At 36.6% G+C, this 11,986-nt stretch overlaps 2 protein-coding genes across 3 annotated transcripts; both read left to right on the top strand.

The window, feature by feature from the left end:
• Positions 1 to 382: 382 nt before the first annotated feature.
• Positions 383 to 3,653, top strand: LOC110867036. Its single transcript, XM_022116182.1, has 4 exons — positions 383 to 674; positions 1,283 to 1,381; positions 1,476 to 1,765; positions 3,498 to 3,653. Exons 1-4 carry the CDS (start codon positions 383 to 385, stop codon positions 3,651 to 3,653), a joined length of 837 nt encoding a protein of 278 aa, XP_021971874.1.
• A 1,648-nt stretch (positions 3,654 to 5,301) lies between these two features.
• On the top strand, positions 5,302 to 10,147 carry LOC110868846 (ribosomal RNA large subunit methyltransferase E). 2 transcript variants are annotated; one of them, XM_022118119.2, is made up of 6 exons: positions 5,305 to 5,495; positions 5,576 to 5,662; positions 7,972 to 8,034; positions 8,142 to 8,243; positions 9,498 to 9,747; positions 9,828 to 10,147. In XM_022118119.2, exons 1-6 carry the CDS (start codon positions 5,412 to 5,414, stop codon positions 9,935 to 9,937), a joined length of 696 nt encoding a protein of 231 aa, XP_021973811.1. In that variant the 5' UTR covers positions 5,305 to 5,411; the 3' UTR covers positions 9,938 to 10,147. The 2 variants fall into 2 exon arrangements, with proteins under 2 accessions (XP_021973812.1, XP_021973811.1); XM_022118120.2 differs by lacking the exon at positions 8,142 to 8,243 and having other exon boundaries at positions 5,302 to 5,495.
• Positions 10,148 to 11,986: the final 1,839 nt, after the last annotated feature.

The raw sequence follows: 11,986 nt of genomic DNA on the forward strand, positions 1-11,986 counted from the left end.
AACAACCAAAAAAGAAAAAAAAAACTAAAGATTACACAAAAAATTACTTGTAAAAAACATCTTATATGCTAGCTTTCATTGAAATTTGATCACCTGGACGTAACTTAGTATAAAGAATATTGAGACGCAAACAATACTAACTATTTTCGTTGGAACTATTTTGAAGGACCTAGAGAATCATACATTCAAATTGGCGTCCCTCTATACGAGGCATCTATAACATGTGACTGGGAAGCGGCAGAAGCCATTTTTGATAAGAACAGGGAGTTAAAGCTTGAAACATGTTCCATAACTGAGAATGGGGAAACACCCCTGCATGTTGCTGTATCTTCGAAAGGTCACAAGCATGCTGAGCTCTTTGTGAAAAAAACTGGTGGAAAGGATGCAAACGGCTGATCTTGAGCTACAAAACAAGAGTTACAATACCACGTTATATTTGGTAGCTGCAGCAGGAAACATTAAAGCTGTCAAAATTATGGTGGAAAAGAACAAGGCCTTGCTAACAATCGCCGGTGGTAACAGAAAGATGATGCCCTTGTACGTCGCAACCTTGTATGGAAACGAGGACGTCGTGAAATACATGTACAATCATTCAAATAATTTGCGTGATGGTGGTTGGATGCCTCTGAATCGTCGGTGGCTGCTTTTGAAATGCGTGGAGAATGATATGTTTGGTAAGCATTATAGTTTGTATCGATAGTGATTACATTATTTTTCATATAAGAAATGATCATGAACCTTAATCCCTATTAATTAAATTGAATGTGTTGTTTGGTTTTTTAGTATATATATGCATAATTCTAAAAAATAAATGTTGTGATTAAATTATTATTGAGAAACCCCCCCCCCCCACAAAGTTGTTTTCAAATCAGTCTTAGATGTTGCTCTAAAGATTGTGACAACTTATCCCGACCTTGGCACCGGGAGTATTCTCGAAGTTCTAGCTCGGAAGCCGGAAGCATTCCGCGAAATGAAGCTAAATGTCATCTCGAGAACCATCAGATGGTGTAAAATTTTATACTCCAAGATGCTTAGTACGCCTCAACGATCTCAAATTGAGAATCCAGAAGTTGGTAGGGAAAGTGGACTCGAAGATTCATCCCTAGGCCCTGAACCCTTTCCTGAAAACGTACTAGCATGATCGATAGAATCATCAAGTCAGGTAAAGATCTCTTCTACTTAATGATGTTCATCACACGTTATTTGTACTGGAAATAAATTATACACGACATACGCTAGTGTTAACCAGATCTAATTTGGCTTTTTTTTTGTTGTTTTTTAGAATCTATGGAAAAGAAAGATAACGCAATGAAGTTGCTAAGACTGATTTGGGGATATATTGCGAAAAAACCTAATAAAGAGATTGATGATATACTGCGCGGTCCTCGAGATGTGGTAATGCAAGACGACAAAGAACCGGTTTCTTTGGAAAAAAGGAGCAACGTACTCGTCTCGTATACTTTTTGTTGTTGCAGAATTTGGCAATCGTGAATTTGTTGTTGAGCTCATCCGGCTATACCCGGATCTCATATGGAAAGTAGATGACAACAACCAAAGCATATTTCATGTTGTTGTGGCACATCGTCACGAAGGTATCTACAACCTTCTATATGATATAGGCTCCATGAAAGATTTGATCTCCCCTCTCAGAGACCGGAATGATAATAATATGTTGCATTTAGTTGGAAAGTGTGCAAAGCAAAAGCAACTTGAGGATGTGTCAGGAGTTGCTTTAAAAGTGCAGCGAGAGTTACTATGGTTTAAGGTATATATATCTCTCGACCTAGGGGTGTTCAAAACTATCCGTATCCGAAAATCCGATCTGAAATATCCGATATCCGAATCCGAAATATCCGAAAAATCGGATATCCGAATTTCTCGGATTCGGATTCAGATAATGATTTTCAAAATTTTCGGATATTTCGGATATCCGAAAATTTAATTTTCATTTTTTTCGGATATCCGAATATCCGAAAATATCCGAAGTATCCGAAAATATCCGAAAAATATCCGAAATATCCGAAAAATATCCGAAATATCCGAAAATATCCGAAAACTTACATTCGGATATCCGAAACTATCCAAAATATCCGTTTTCGAATATGAAAAAAATAATAAAAAAATAAAAATTAAATAAAAAGTTGGATTTTCGGATATCCGATTCACTATCCGAATCCGTATCCGAAATTTCGGATATCCGAAATTTCGGATATCCGAAATTTCGGATACGGATTCAGATAGTAAAATTTGGTATCTGAAAATTTCGGATATCCGAATTTTCGGATATCCGGTTTTGAACACCCCTACTCTCACCTACGGCCTTCTACACCCATCCAATTATCTGGTATACTAAATGAGCCAAAGAAATGAGCAAATTCGAACATATTTAAAATCTGAACAAAAATATCACAAAATCGAAATATGTGCTGCCTTGATTAGAACCAAACTTGATGAGTCAGAACAAGAAGTCAACAGAATAAGATGAAGAAGACGAACATCAATGGTTGCAGGGATGAAGGTGGAAGCTTGGAGGTGGTTTTGATTGCAGTGGAGAAGATGAACACGTGAAGCGGAAACATTGATTGCTGCAGTTAAACCTTAGAAGTCAGATCGATCAATGAAGAACCTGTGATGGTTGCATCAACTATAACCCCTCTATGTTTGTCCCTTTACCGATGATTATTGATCAATAAACTTGATGTTAACCTAAGAAGCCAATCCCTAGACAAAGCTCCATCACCGTCTTCAAATCCTAATGCCATTTGTGCCCTTGGCTTAGATATCATTTCATCATCATCACTATCCAACGCAATTACATCATCGCTATAATGAGTGGTGGCGTCCAGCGATAATTAGTGGTGGCACTGTGGGAGTGGTGGTGGTAGAGGTTGGTTAGAGAGAGATGAAGAGGAGAGATTCTAGGGTTAGAGTTGGGGAATTGGGGAAGATGTTGTTTATTTATTAATGAACATTTTAAATAAAAACATGAAATGACCAGAATACCATTAAGTGGATAGACATAACTGAAAATTTTAACTTGGTTAGTGATAAAGGACGAAAGGTGTAATGCGTTTTTCAAATAAAGGATTGTGACGGTAATTATTGAAGTTAAAGGCTATCCATTGCAACCCGCTACAAACATAAAGGACGAAAAATGTAATTTACCCTAAATACTAATCAAATTTCAAATATACTCCATTCATATAATAACTTTTTTTTAAATAACTTAACATTTATAAGACAATTTCACAAGGTTGAAACGATATTGAAAATTAAGTATACTTGTTACACAAAATTTGTTATTTTTAAACTATATATAATTTAACACTCTATTGTGGTGCCAGAGTCTCTTTTTTCTAATAATATTGGTGCATTCCTACTATAAATATTTAGATGAATTTAGGTGGTGTAAAAGTAGGTAGCTTGTGTGTCACGACTTAAAAAATTTATAGCTTTCTTTTGGTAACGATTTTATTACTTTACTATTGCTATAAAAGATGAAAGCTATTACGGATAGAGATGGAAAAAAAATTACCTGGTTTGGGCCTATGCACCTGTTTCTAACCCGAGCTGAACCTGGTTTGGCCCAAAACGATTCCAACCCGCCAGTTTGGATATCGCTTTGTATTCTCGTCCTTGCAATTGATTTATGACCCGATCTAATTTGGAAAACATGTTAAAAACCCGGTTTAACCGAACCAAACCAGTTTCAACCCGACCCAAATTGGTTAGTATAGGTTCGAATACTTTGTCACTGAAATTGGTTTATAACACAAACCGGTTTTGGCACAAACCGATTTTGACCAAACTTGATGACCCTGGTTCGGTTTATAACCCAAACCGAACTTTAAAAAAAAGAGTAAACTGTCATTTTGGTCCCTGAGGTTTGGGCAGTTTTGACACTTTAGTCCAAATCTCAAACCTTTTGCAACTGGGTCCCTGTGGTTTCAGTTTTGTTGCCATTTTGGTCCAAAACTGAAATCAACTCTGATTTCTCAAAAAAACCTGAATTGTTGTCCTTTTACTCATGGGAAAAATTGTCATTTTATGAGTTATTATAACAAATTATTAATTAAATTAAACAATCCCTTATCATCTCCCCAAAACATCATCTTCTCCAAACCCAAACCCTCCCAAACACATCTCAGCCACCACACACGCATCTCCAGCCGCCACCACTCTTCCACCCGCCACCGCCCCACCAGAAAGATAACCTCCACCTCTTCTCCACCCCCACCTCTTCGTTCAGTAGTAATTCATTTATACGTAGTTCTTGGGCCTCTTCAATACCACCGCTTCTTCACCCCCAGCCTCCACCTCTTCTCCACCCCTACCTCTCCTCCATCAAACTCGCTGCAAATCGCCGAAATTTTGATGGGTTTTTTTGGGCTCTTCAACACCACCGCCTCCACCACCTTTTTACCCCAAATTCCACCACACTTCCAACAAAAACCCTAATTTTTACCCCAAATTCCACCACACTTAACAAACAGACCTAGAACTTCAATAATCATATCGGTAAACATAACCTATCTACTGCACGATCCTTTAATCAATAACAACTACTTATCAAAACCCTAAGTTACACAAGAACAAAACCACACAACATTGCAATCCAAAACTCAACAAAATTCACATAAATACTACCGAAACAGGCGCAATGCAAGAATCAACCGCCGGATTAACCGCAACCGGAGCCGGAGCCTTTACAGCAGGGACGACGGCGGTTGTTCCGGCAACGTTTGTGATAGAGAGAAAGAAGAGAGCGAGTAGAGAGAGAGACAGAGGGGTGTGGTGGTGGTGGCGGTGGTGAGAAGGGGGGAGGAGGTGGCGGCGGTGGAGTTTGGTGGCGGTGGTGTTCGAGAGAGAGGAGAGAGAGAAGAGAGAGAGAGAGACAGATGGGTGTTTAGAGAGAGAGAAATAGTAAAGGTTGAGGGTGTGATGGCTGAGATGTGTTTGGGAGGGTTTGGGTTTGGAGAAGATGATGTTTTGGGAAGATGACAAGGGATTGTTTAATTTAATTACTAATTTGTTATAATAACTCATAAAATGACCATTTCGCCCCTGAGGAAAAGGACAACAATTCAGGTTTTTTTGAGAAATCAGAGCTAATTTCATTTTTGGACCAAAATGGCAACAAAATTGAAAACACAGGGACCTAGTTGCAAACGATTTGAGATTTGGATTAAAGTGGCAAAACTGCCCAAACCTCAGGGACCAAAATGGCAGTTTACTCAAAAAAAAAAAAAAAAAATTTAACCCGTTTTATACCCCTCTAATTACGGGGGCGGCCCAAAAGAGATGTAACCGTAAAAGGCCCACATCAGCGAATCGGGTGGGAACCCGAACACAAGAGGCAGGGTTGAAGAAGGGTTTTGGTTAGGGGATGAAACAATAATAATCAAAGAAGGATGAGTGCAGCAGCAGGTGGGACTGCAGATTTCTTCTACAGAGAAGCTCAGCGCCTCGGTTATGTTGCCCGTTCTGCCTTCAAGGTTATCTTCAATTCAATGTGTTTATTTATGACCTTTATTATTTCTAACAATTTGTGATCATATCATTGATTTTGATACAGCTGGTTCAGATTCAGAAACAGTACAAATTGATAACACCTGGTTCCGCTGTTCTTGACCTTGGTTGTGCTCCTGGTGCCTGGCTTCAGGTTCATCTTTGTTTAACCTCTCCTTTCTTTGTTTTCTTTAGGCAAATTGGATTTAAATAATCCTAAATTTCTCAATTTGGCTGAGAATAATCCCAACTTAGTTATTTGCCGATAATTATCCAAACTGGTCCACTTTTGACCGATAATAGTCTGCGTTAAAAATAGCTTAACGGAGTTAAGTTTTTTTCGAATTACAAACCGATGATTTAGGGCTTTTGATTAAAACAAGGATACGAGTTGATTGATGTAAAATTTACCTCGAAATACTGCCCCTGGTTATAGTCTGCGTCAAAAATAGCTTAACGGAGTTAAGTTTTTTTTTCGAATTACAAACCGATGTTTTAGGGCTTTTGATTAGAACAAGGATACGAGTTGATTGATGTAATATTTACCTCGAAATACTGCCCCTCGTTATAGTCTGCGTTAAAAATAGGTTAACGGAGTTAAGTTTTTTTTTCGAATTACAAACCGATGTTTTAGGGCTTTTGATTAAAACAATGATACGAGTTGATTGATGTAAAATTTACCTCGAAATACCGCCCCTCGTTATAGTCTGCGTTAAAAATAGCTTAACGGAGTTAAGTTTTTTTTTTCGAATTACAAACCGATGTTTTAGTGCTTTTGATTAGAACAAGGATACGAGTTGATTGATGTAATATTTACCTCGAAATATTGCCCCAAACAACGAAAACGGTGCTTCAATTCGGGTGTTTAAACTTCAAATTAACAAAAATGAAGCCGTTTGGAGCACCGTTTCGAGGTAAGTTTTACATAAATCGAATCATATCCTCATTTTGATCAAAATCCCTAAAACATAGGTTTGTAATTTGGAAAAAAAACTTAACTCTGTTAAGCTATTTTTAACGGCGGACTATTATCGGCCAAAAGTGGACCAGTTCGGATTCTTATCGGCAAATAACTGAGTTGGGATTATTATCGGCCAAATCGAGAAAGTTGGGATTATTTAAATCCAGTTTTCCTTTTTTATTATTATGAATGACGTCATCACTCTATATGCCATCACATTTTGACCTAACGTGTTCCATTTCTTGTTGATGCCCATTGAAACAAGGAAGTTAGTAATGAGTTGTTCCAATTTTGTGATTCATAAACAACCCAATTTTACGTTCTATAGATTAAGGGCGTTTGTTATCCGGTTGAGCTTATCTTGAGCCTCTTGGTGGTTGAAGCATTGGTCATGAGTAAAATTAGTTGGTTCTGGTTTGGCTTATGGCTATTCGGTTAATATAGGTGATATATCTGTTATCGGTCCCCATGTAAAATATCCGTGTCAAATATCAGTACCGATATTATCGGCGATATTGATCGATATATCACCGATTATCCGGATATCAGTGCCTTTCTTCTTAGTTCTACCATTCGTCTTTCTTCTTATTGCTGCTATTAGTGTTTTAAGTCTTAATGAATTTCCTGCTTGCTACGATTGTTAGTGTTTTGCAAGTTGCAGAAGGTTAATTTGTTAATGGTAGGAAAGTATACTTAATTGTTAGTGTTAAATTGCTATACATATAAATTCTGCATGATATTAAAATTTACCGATATCCCACCAAGATAACCTGTATCTCATATATCGGTCCTTGACTGATATCCGATTTTTTACCTCTTTAACTACTTAGGTTTAAATATGTTTGGTTCATATAGGGTGCATAAAATCAAGATCATGTCTTTCAAATGAAACTACAAGTGAGCCCAATTTAAAACCATGACTGAAATTGCCCATGAGTTTAAGATTGCCGGATTGATAAAATTACGCTAAGAAACTCATGTAATCTCATTTTTCTTGGTAAGTTTAACGGGTTGCAGATACTAGGGCTTTTTTTAGAGTTAATTGCTTGGATGGTCCCTGTGGTTTCACGTTTTTTCACGTTTAGTCCCCACCTTTTGAAAATAGCAGGTATGCTCCCTATGGTTTGTTATTTTGTTACTCGGATAGTCCCCTGAGTAGATGTCAGTTAGTTTGGAAATAGCAGGTATGCTCCCTATGGTTTGTCATTTTGTTACTTGGATAGTCCCCTGACATTTACTCAGGGGACTATCCGAGTAACAAAATGACAAACCATAGGGAGCATACCTGCTATTTCCAAAAGATGGGGACTAAACGTGAAAAAACGTGAAACCACAGGGACCATCGGGGCAATTAACTCTTTTTTTTTTATTTATATTTTTAATGGTGTCAGAGATCTGGTTATAATGTAATAAATCTTGGTACTTTGAATGTATAACGCATCGATATCTAAATTTATATTGTTTACCGGAACTAGTGAGTGATTTTGTAAATGTAAAATCAGGTAGCTTGTCAAAGCCTTGGTCCTTTGAAAACCGGTGGGGTGGTCGTCGGCGTTGATCTTAAGGTAATTGCGCCATTTATATCCCTATTATTTGATCCATATAACCACAGTAAATCTGCAGCACACGAGTAATTTTACTCATTTTTTGTCGGGAATTCTACACAGAACAGAAGGTGAAAGTTCCTTCAACTCACTGTGATTCAAGGGTTTCAACTATTTGTGCCGATGTCATGAATCTCCCGAAAGATGAATTTTTAAACTTCTCCCCTGAGGTATTAATGTATTATTCAATATTATATAACGAATTAATTGGAAAAATCCCAGTTTAAACTTAATTATTTGCACATCATCATAGTTATTAAAGGCGCTAGGCGCAAAAAAGCGAGGGCCTGAGAAAATAAAGCGCACAATGAAAAAAAATAAAAAATATATTATGTATTAGAAAAATAATACTATTCTTCGAATAAAATAAACAAAAGCCATTATATATGATTTAATATCATCTAATTAGTACCAAAGTTCTAAAATATTAGTGGTTTAGTGTAGAAAGAATAAAATGCCATTTTTGTCCCTTAGGCCTGAGGTTTGACCACTTTTGCGACTTTCGTCCAAAGGTTTGTTTTCTGCATTTGGATCCAAAAGGTTTGAAATCTTGTCATTTTCATCCGATTCGTTAACCCCATCCATTTTTCTCCATTGTGTCAGGGGTATTTCCGTCTTTTTAGACTTTTTCTTTTTTATCGAAATAAAAACACTATAAGAAATAAAGATCCACCTCTGTTGACTTTCTCCCCACCCAACCCTTTAATCATCACGAAAAATGTTTAAAAAGATGAAAATACCCCTGACATAACGTTAAATGATGGATGTAGTTAACGAGTTGGATGAAAATGGCAAGATTTTAAACCTTTTGTATCCAGATGCGGAAAAACAAACCTTTGGACGAAAGTCGCAAAAGTAGCCAGACCTCAGGGACGAAATGGCATTTTACTTAGAAAAGTAGTTTTCTTTAGATAAAAGTAGAAATCTGGCTGGAATCTTGGCGGAATTTAGGTAGCGTTCGTTTCATGGAATGGAATTGGGAAGCTTTTCTTTGTAATATTGATCTTGGTTTGGGGAGGGAGGAATTTGAAATCCAATGAATTTCTTTAATCAATGAAATTTGTGACTATTTCAACATTCCATTCCATTCCTTCATTAGAGTGGAGGATTTCTAAGGAATGTTGAAATAGTCACAAATTTCATTAGAGTGAAGGATTTCAAATTCCTCCCTCCCCCAACCAAGATCAATTTTACAAAGAAAAACTTCCTAATTCCATTCCATTCCATTCCATGAAACGAACGCTACCTTAGAGAATTTGGCCGGAAACTCGTCGCAATCTACGCCCGTTAAAGCGCAATCGCCTCGCATGGCCTGGAAAATGAACCTAGGCGCAAGAGGCAATCACTTTTAACAACTATGATATCATCATCATAAATGATAAAAAAATGAAAATTTTCTCATGTTTTTTTGGTAACTTTGGCAGAAAAAAGGGTTTTCGGTTGTATTATCCGACATGTGCCCACTCGTTTCCGGTATCACAACAAGAGATTCCGCCTTATCCATGGAATTAGGGATGCGGGCTCTTGATTTAGCTCTCGGTGGATCTAAATTACCCGATGTGCCCTTGGAAGATGGTCAAACCGAAAAGCAACTCAACAAAGAAGATGATGTTGGTATACTCAAACCTGGAGGGCACCTTATCGTCAAACTTCTTGAGAGCGAGGATACAAAAGGTAAGTTTGCGCGGAGGAAAATTCATGTCAACTTTTTATGTTGGTTTGAGTGGTTAACTTTGAGCGTTTGGTGGTTGTAGACTTGATCAAGATTTGCAAGCCGTTGTTTAGGAAGTCGTCGTGGTTGAGACCGAAAGCTACAAGATCAAACTCCAGGGAGATTTATTTGATTTGCCAAGGTTTAAATTAGTTACGCTGCGCTTTTCAGGTAACTCTCCTCCTCCATAATCGAACTGGTTTATTGCCGAGATAATGGCCTATTAATTACGTAACCGTGGGGATTTTTTGTATTTTCGTCATGTCGAATGTCCATTCATTTGTATTTTAAACATGTCTAGTGTGTTACTATTATATTGATTTTTTTTTTCTGTTAGAAAATCTTATATGATGTTTCAAATAACTAAATACACGCTTCTGGAGACCATAGTTCAGGCAAGGTGTAACACAATGCAATTTTTTTTCTTCTTTTTTTTTTCAAGAAACATAACGTGTTTTGTAGCCACAAGAACAACGAATCTATCAAAACTTCATAGTTAAGCTTGTTTAGACGAGATCGATATTTTGGTGTGTGACGTCCTGTGGTCGTGAAAAACAAATATACCAGCCACTTGAACAAGCTAAACAATATCATGGATGTGGTGAGAGTGTTACAATGACTAGTGGTGTGAGTATGTGACATATGACATGAAAACACTGTATGAATCTAACTTGAAATTCACGGATTTGGGTTTAGTTCAAACGGGTTCAGGTCAGTTCCGAGTTGAACTCATGAACACGTTTAGCTAAGTGGGTTGTTTTTGTGACTACTTGACAAGTTTACGGGCTGGCTTGTTTAACTCATTTAAAAAAAAATTTAAAATGTCTTTTATGTAATAACTTAAACTTTCCAGGTATCTTTTGTGCCATGATTTAAAGTTGAAAAATGCACAACTTTAACATAATTGCTTGAAAATAAATATAATATATGTAAATTTGAATTGAACGGATCGTGTCCGTACATGTGTTGTGTTTAAGTTTATGTGTGACACAATTTTTTGTCCGTGTTGGTATCCTATTCATGTCGGGTTGACCTGCCAACTCGCGAACACGTCAAATTTAACAGCCAAAACTAAGGTGTTGTTTGTTTTTTACAGAGGTAAAACGTATGCAGTCTGTGGCACATCTGCAGACATCTGTAGCAGAAGAGGTGGACCAAACCTCTGCTATCTGCAAGAAGACTGTTTTTTTAAACTTCTGCAAGCTGCTGAAACAATATGAAATATAAACAAACTGAAATAGCCAAGGGAGGAAAAAGACAAAAAAAACTAGCTGTTAACTAAAAAAACTGATCAGAGATTGCTTTTGGATGGAAATGCAACAAAATTGAAACCATAGGGACCCGGATTCAAAATGTTTGAGTTTAGGACTAAAGTGGCAAAAGTGACCAAATTTCAGGGACCATTTTGGCAATTTACTCGTAGATTTATATTATTTTCAATTTCCTCATTTATTTTATTCTTTTTTTTACAAGTCAATACCAACTAGCTCGCAAGATGTTTGGCTCGTTTACAACCTAATTTCAAGATTTGGGATAAGTTCATTATACGTGATTTGTGCATTCCAAAGTTAACAATAAGTTATCCCTCTATATTTTGAAAATGGTAGATATTTTTTATTTAAATAACGTAAGCAATATAAAAAAATATTAATAGTTTCCAAAATACCATATCTTATTACGTAAGAAAACAATCTTTAAAATGATTACAGCTTGTAGACAAATTTTGATGATAAAATATTTTATTGTAATAATAATGAAGGGATACGAATCATACGATAATGGTTTAGTTGGTGAATTAAGTGAGTGGCTTCGAAGACTGCTCAAGTGTTTCTATCTTATAATGCATGATATTATAACTACTAGTAATTATATCTACGCAAATAAATAAGTAAAATATACGACGAGTAGAATAAAGTAATTGGTTAAACGAGCATGAGCATGAACCCGAGTCTAAAAATAAGCTTATTTAGTAAACGGTCCCAATTTTCACTTATGGAACTCAAGCCAGCTCGTGAGTCTAAACGAGTCTATTAATTATATAATTTCTATTTAATATTATATATATATATATATATATAGAGATAGAGAGAGAGAGAGAGAGAGTTATATATAAAAAATAGAAAAATATATGACTAAAAAAGAAAAAACGTGTTAAGCTTGAGCTTGAAAGACTATTCATGGGCTGAGCTCGAGCTATAGAAA

This window comes from Helianthus annuus, chromosome 7 (genome assembly GCF_002127325.2).
Source record: "Helianthus annuus cultivar XRQ/B chromosome 7, HanXRQr2.0-SUNRISE, whole genome shotgun sequence".
In the NCBI taxonomy this organism is placed as follows: Eukaryota; Viridiplantae; Streptophyta; class Magnoliopsida; order Asterales; family Asteraceae; genus Helianthus; species Helianthus annuus.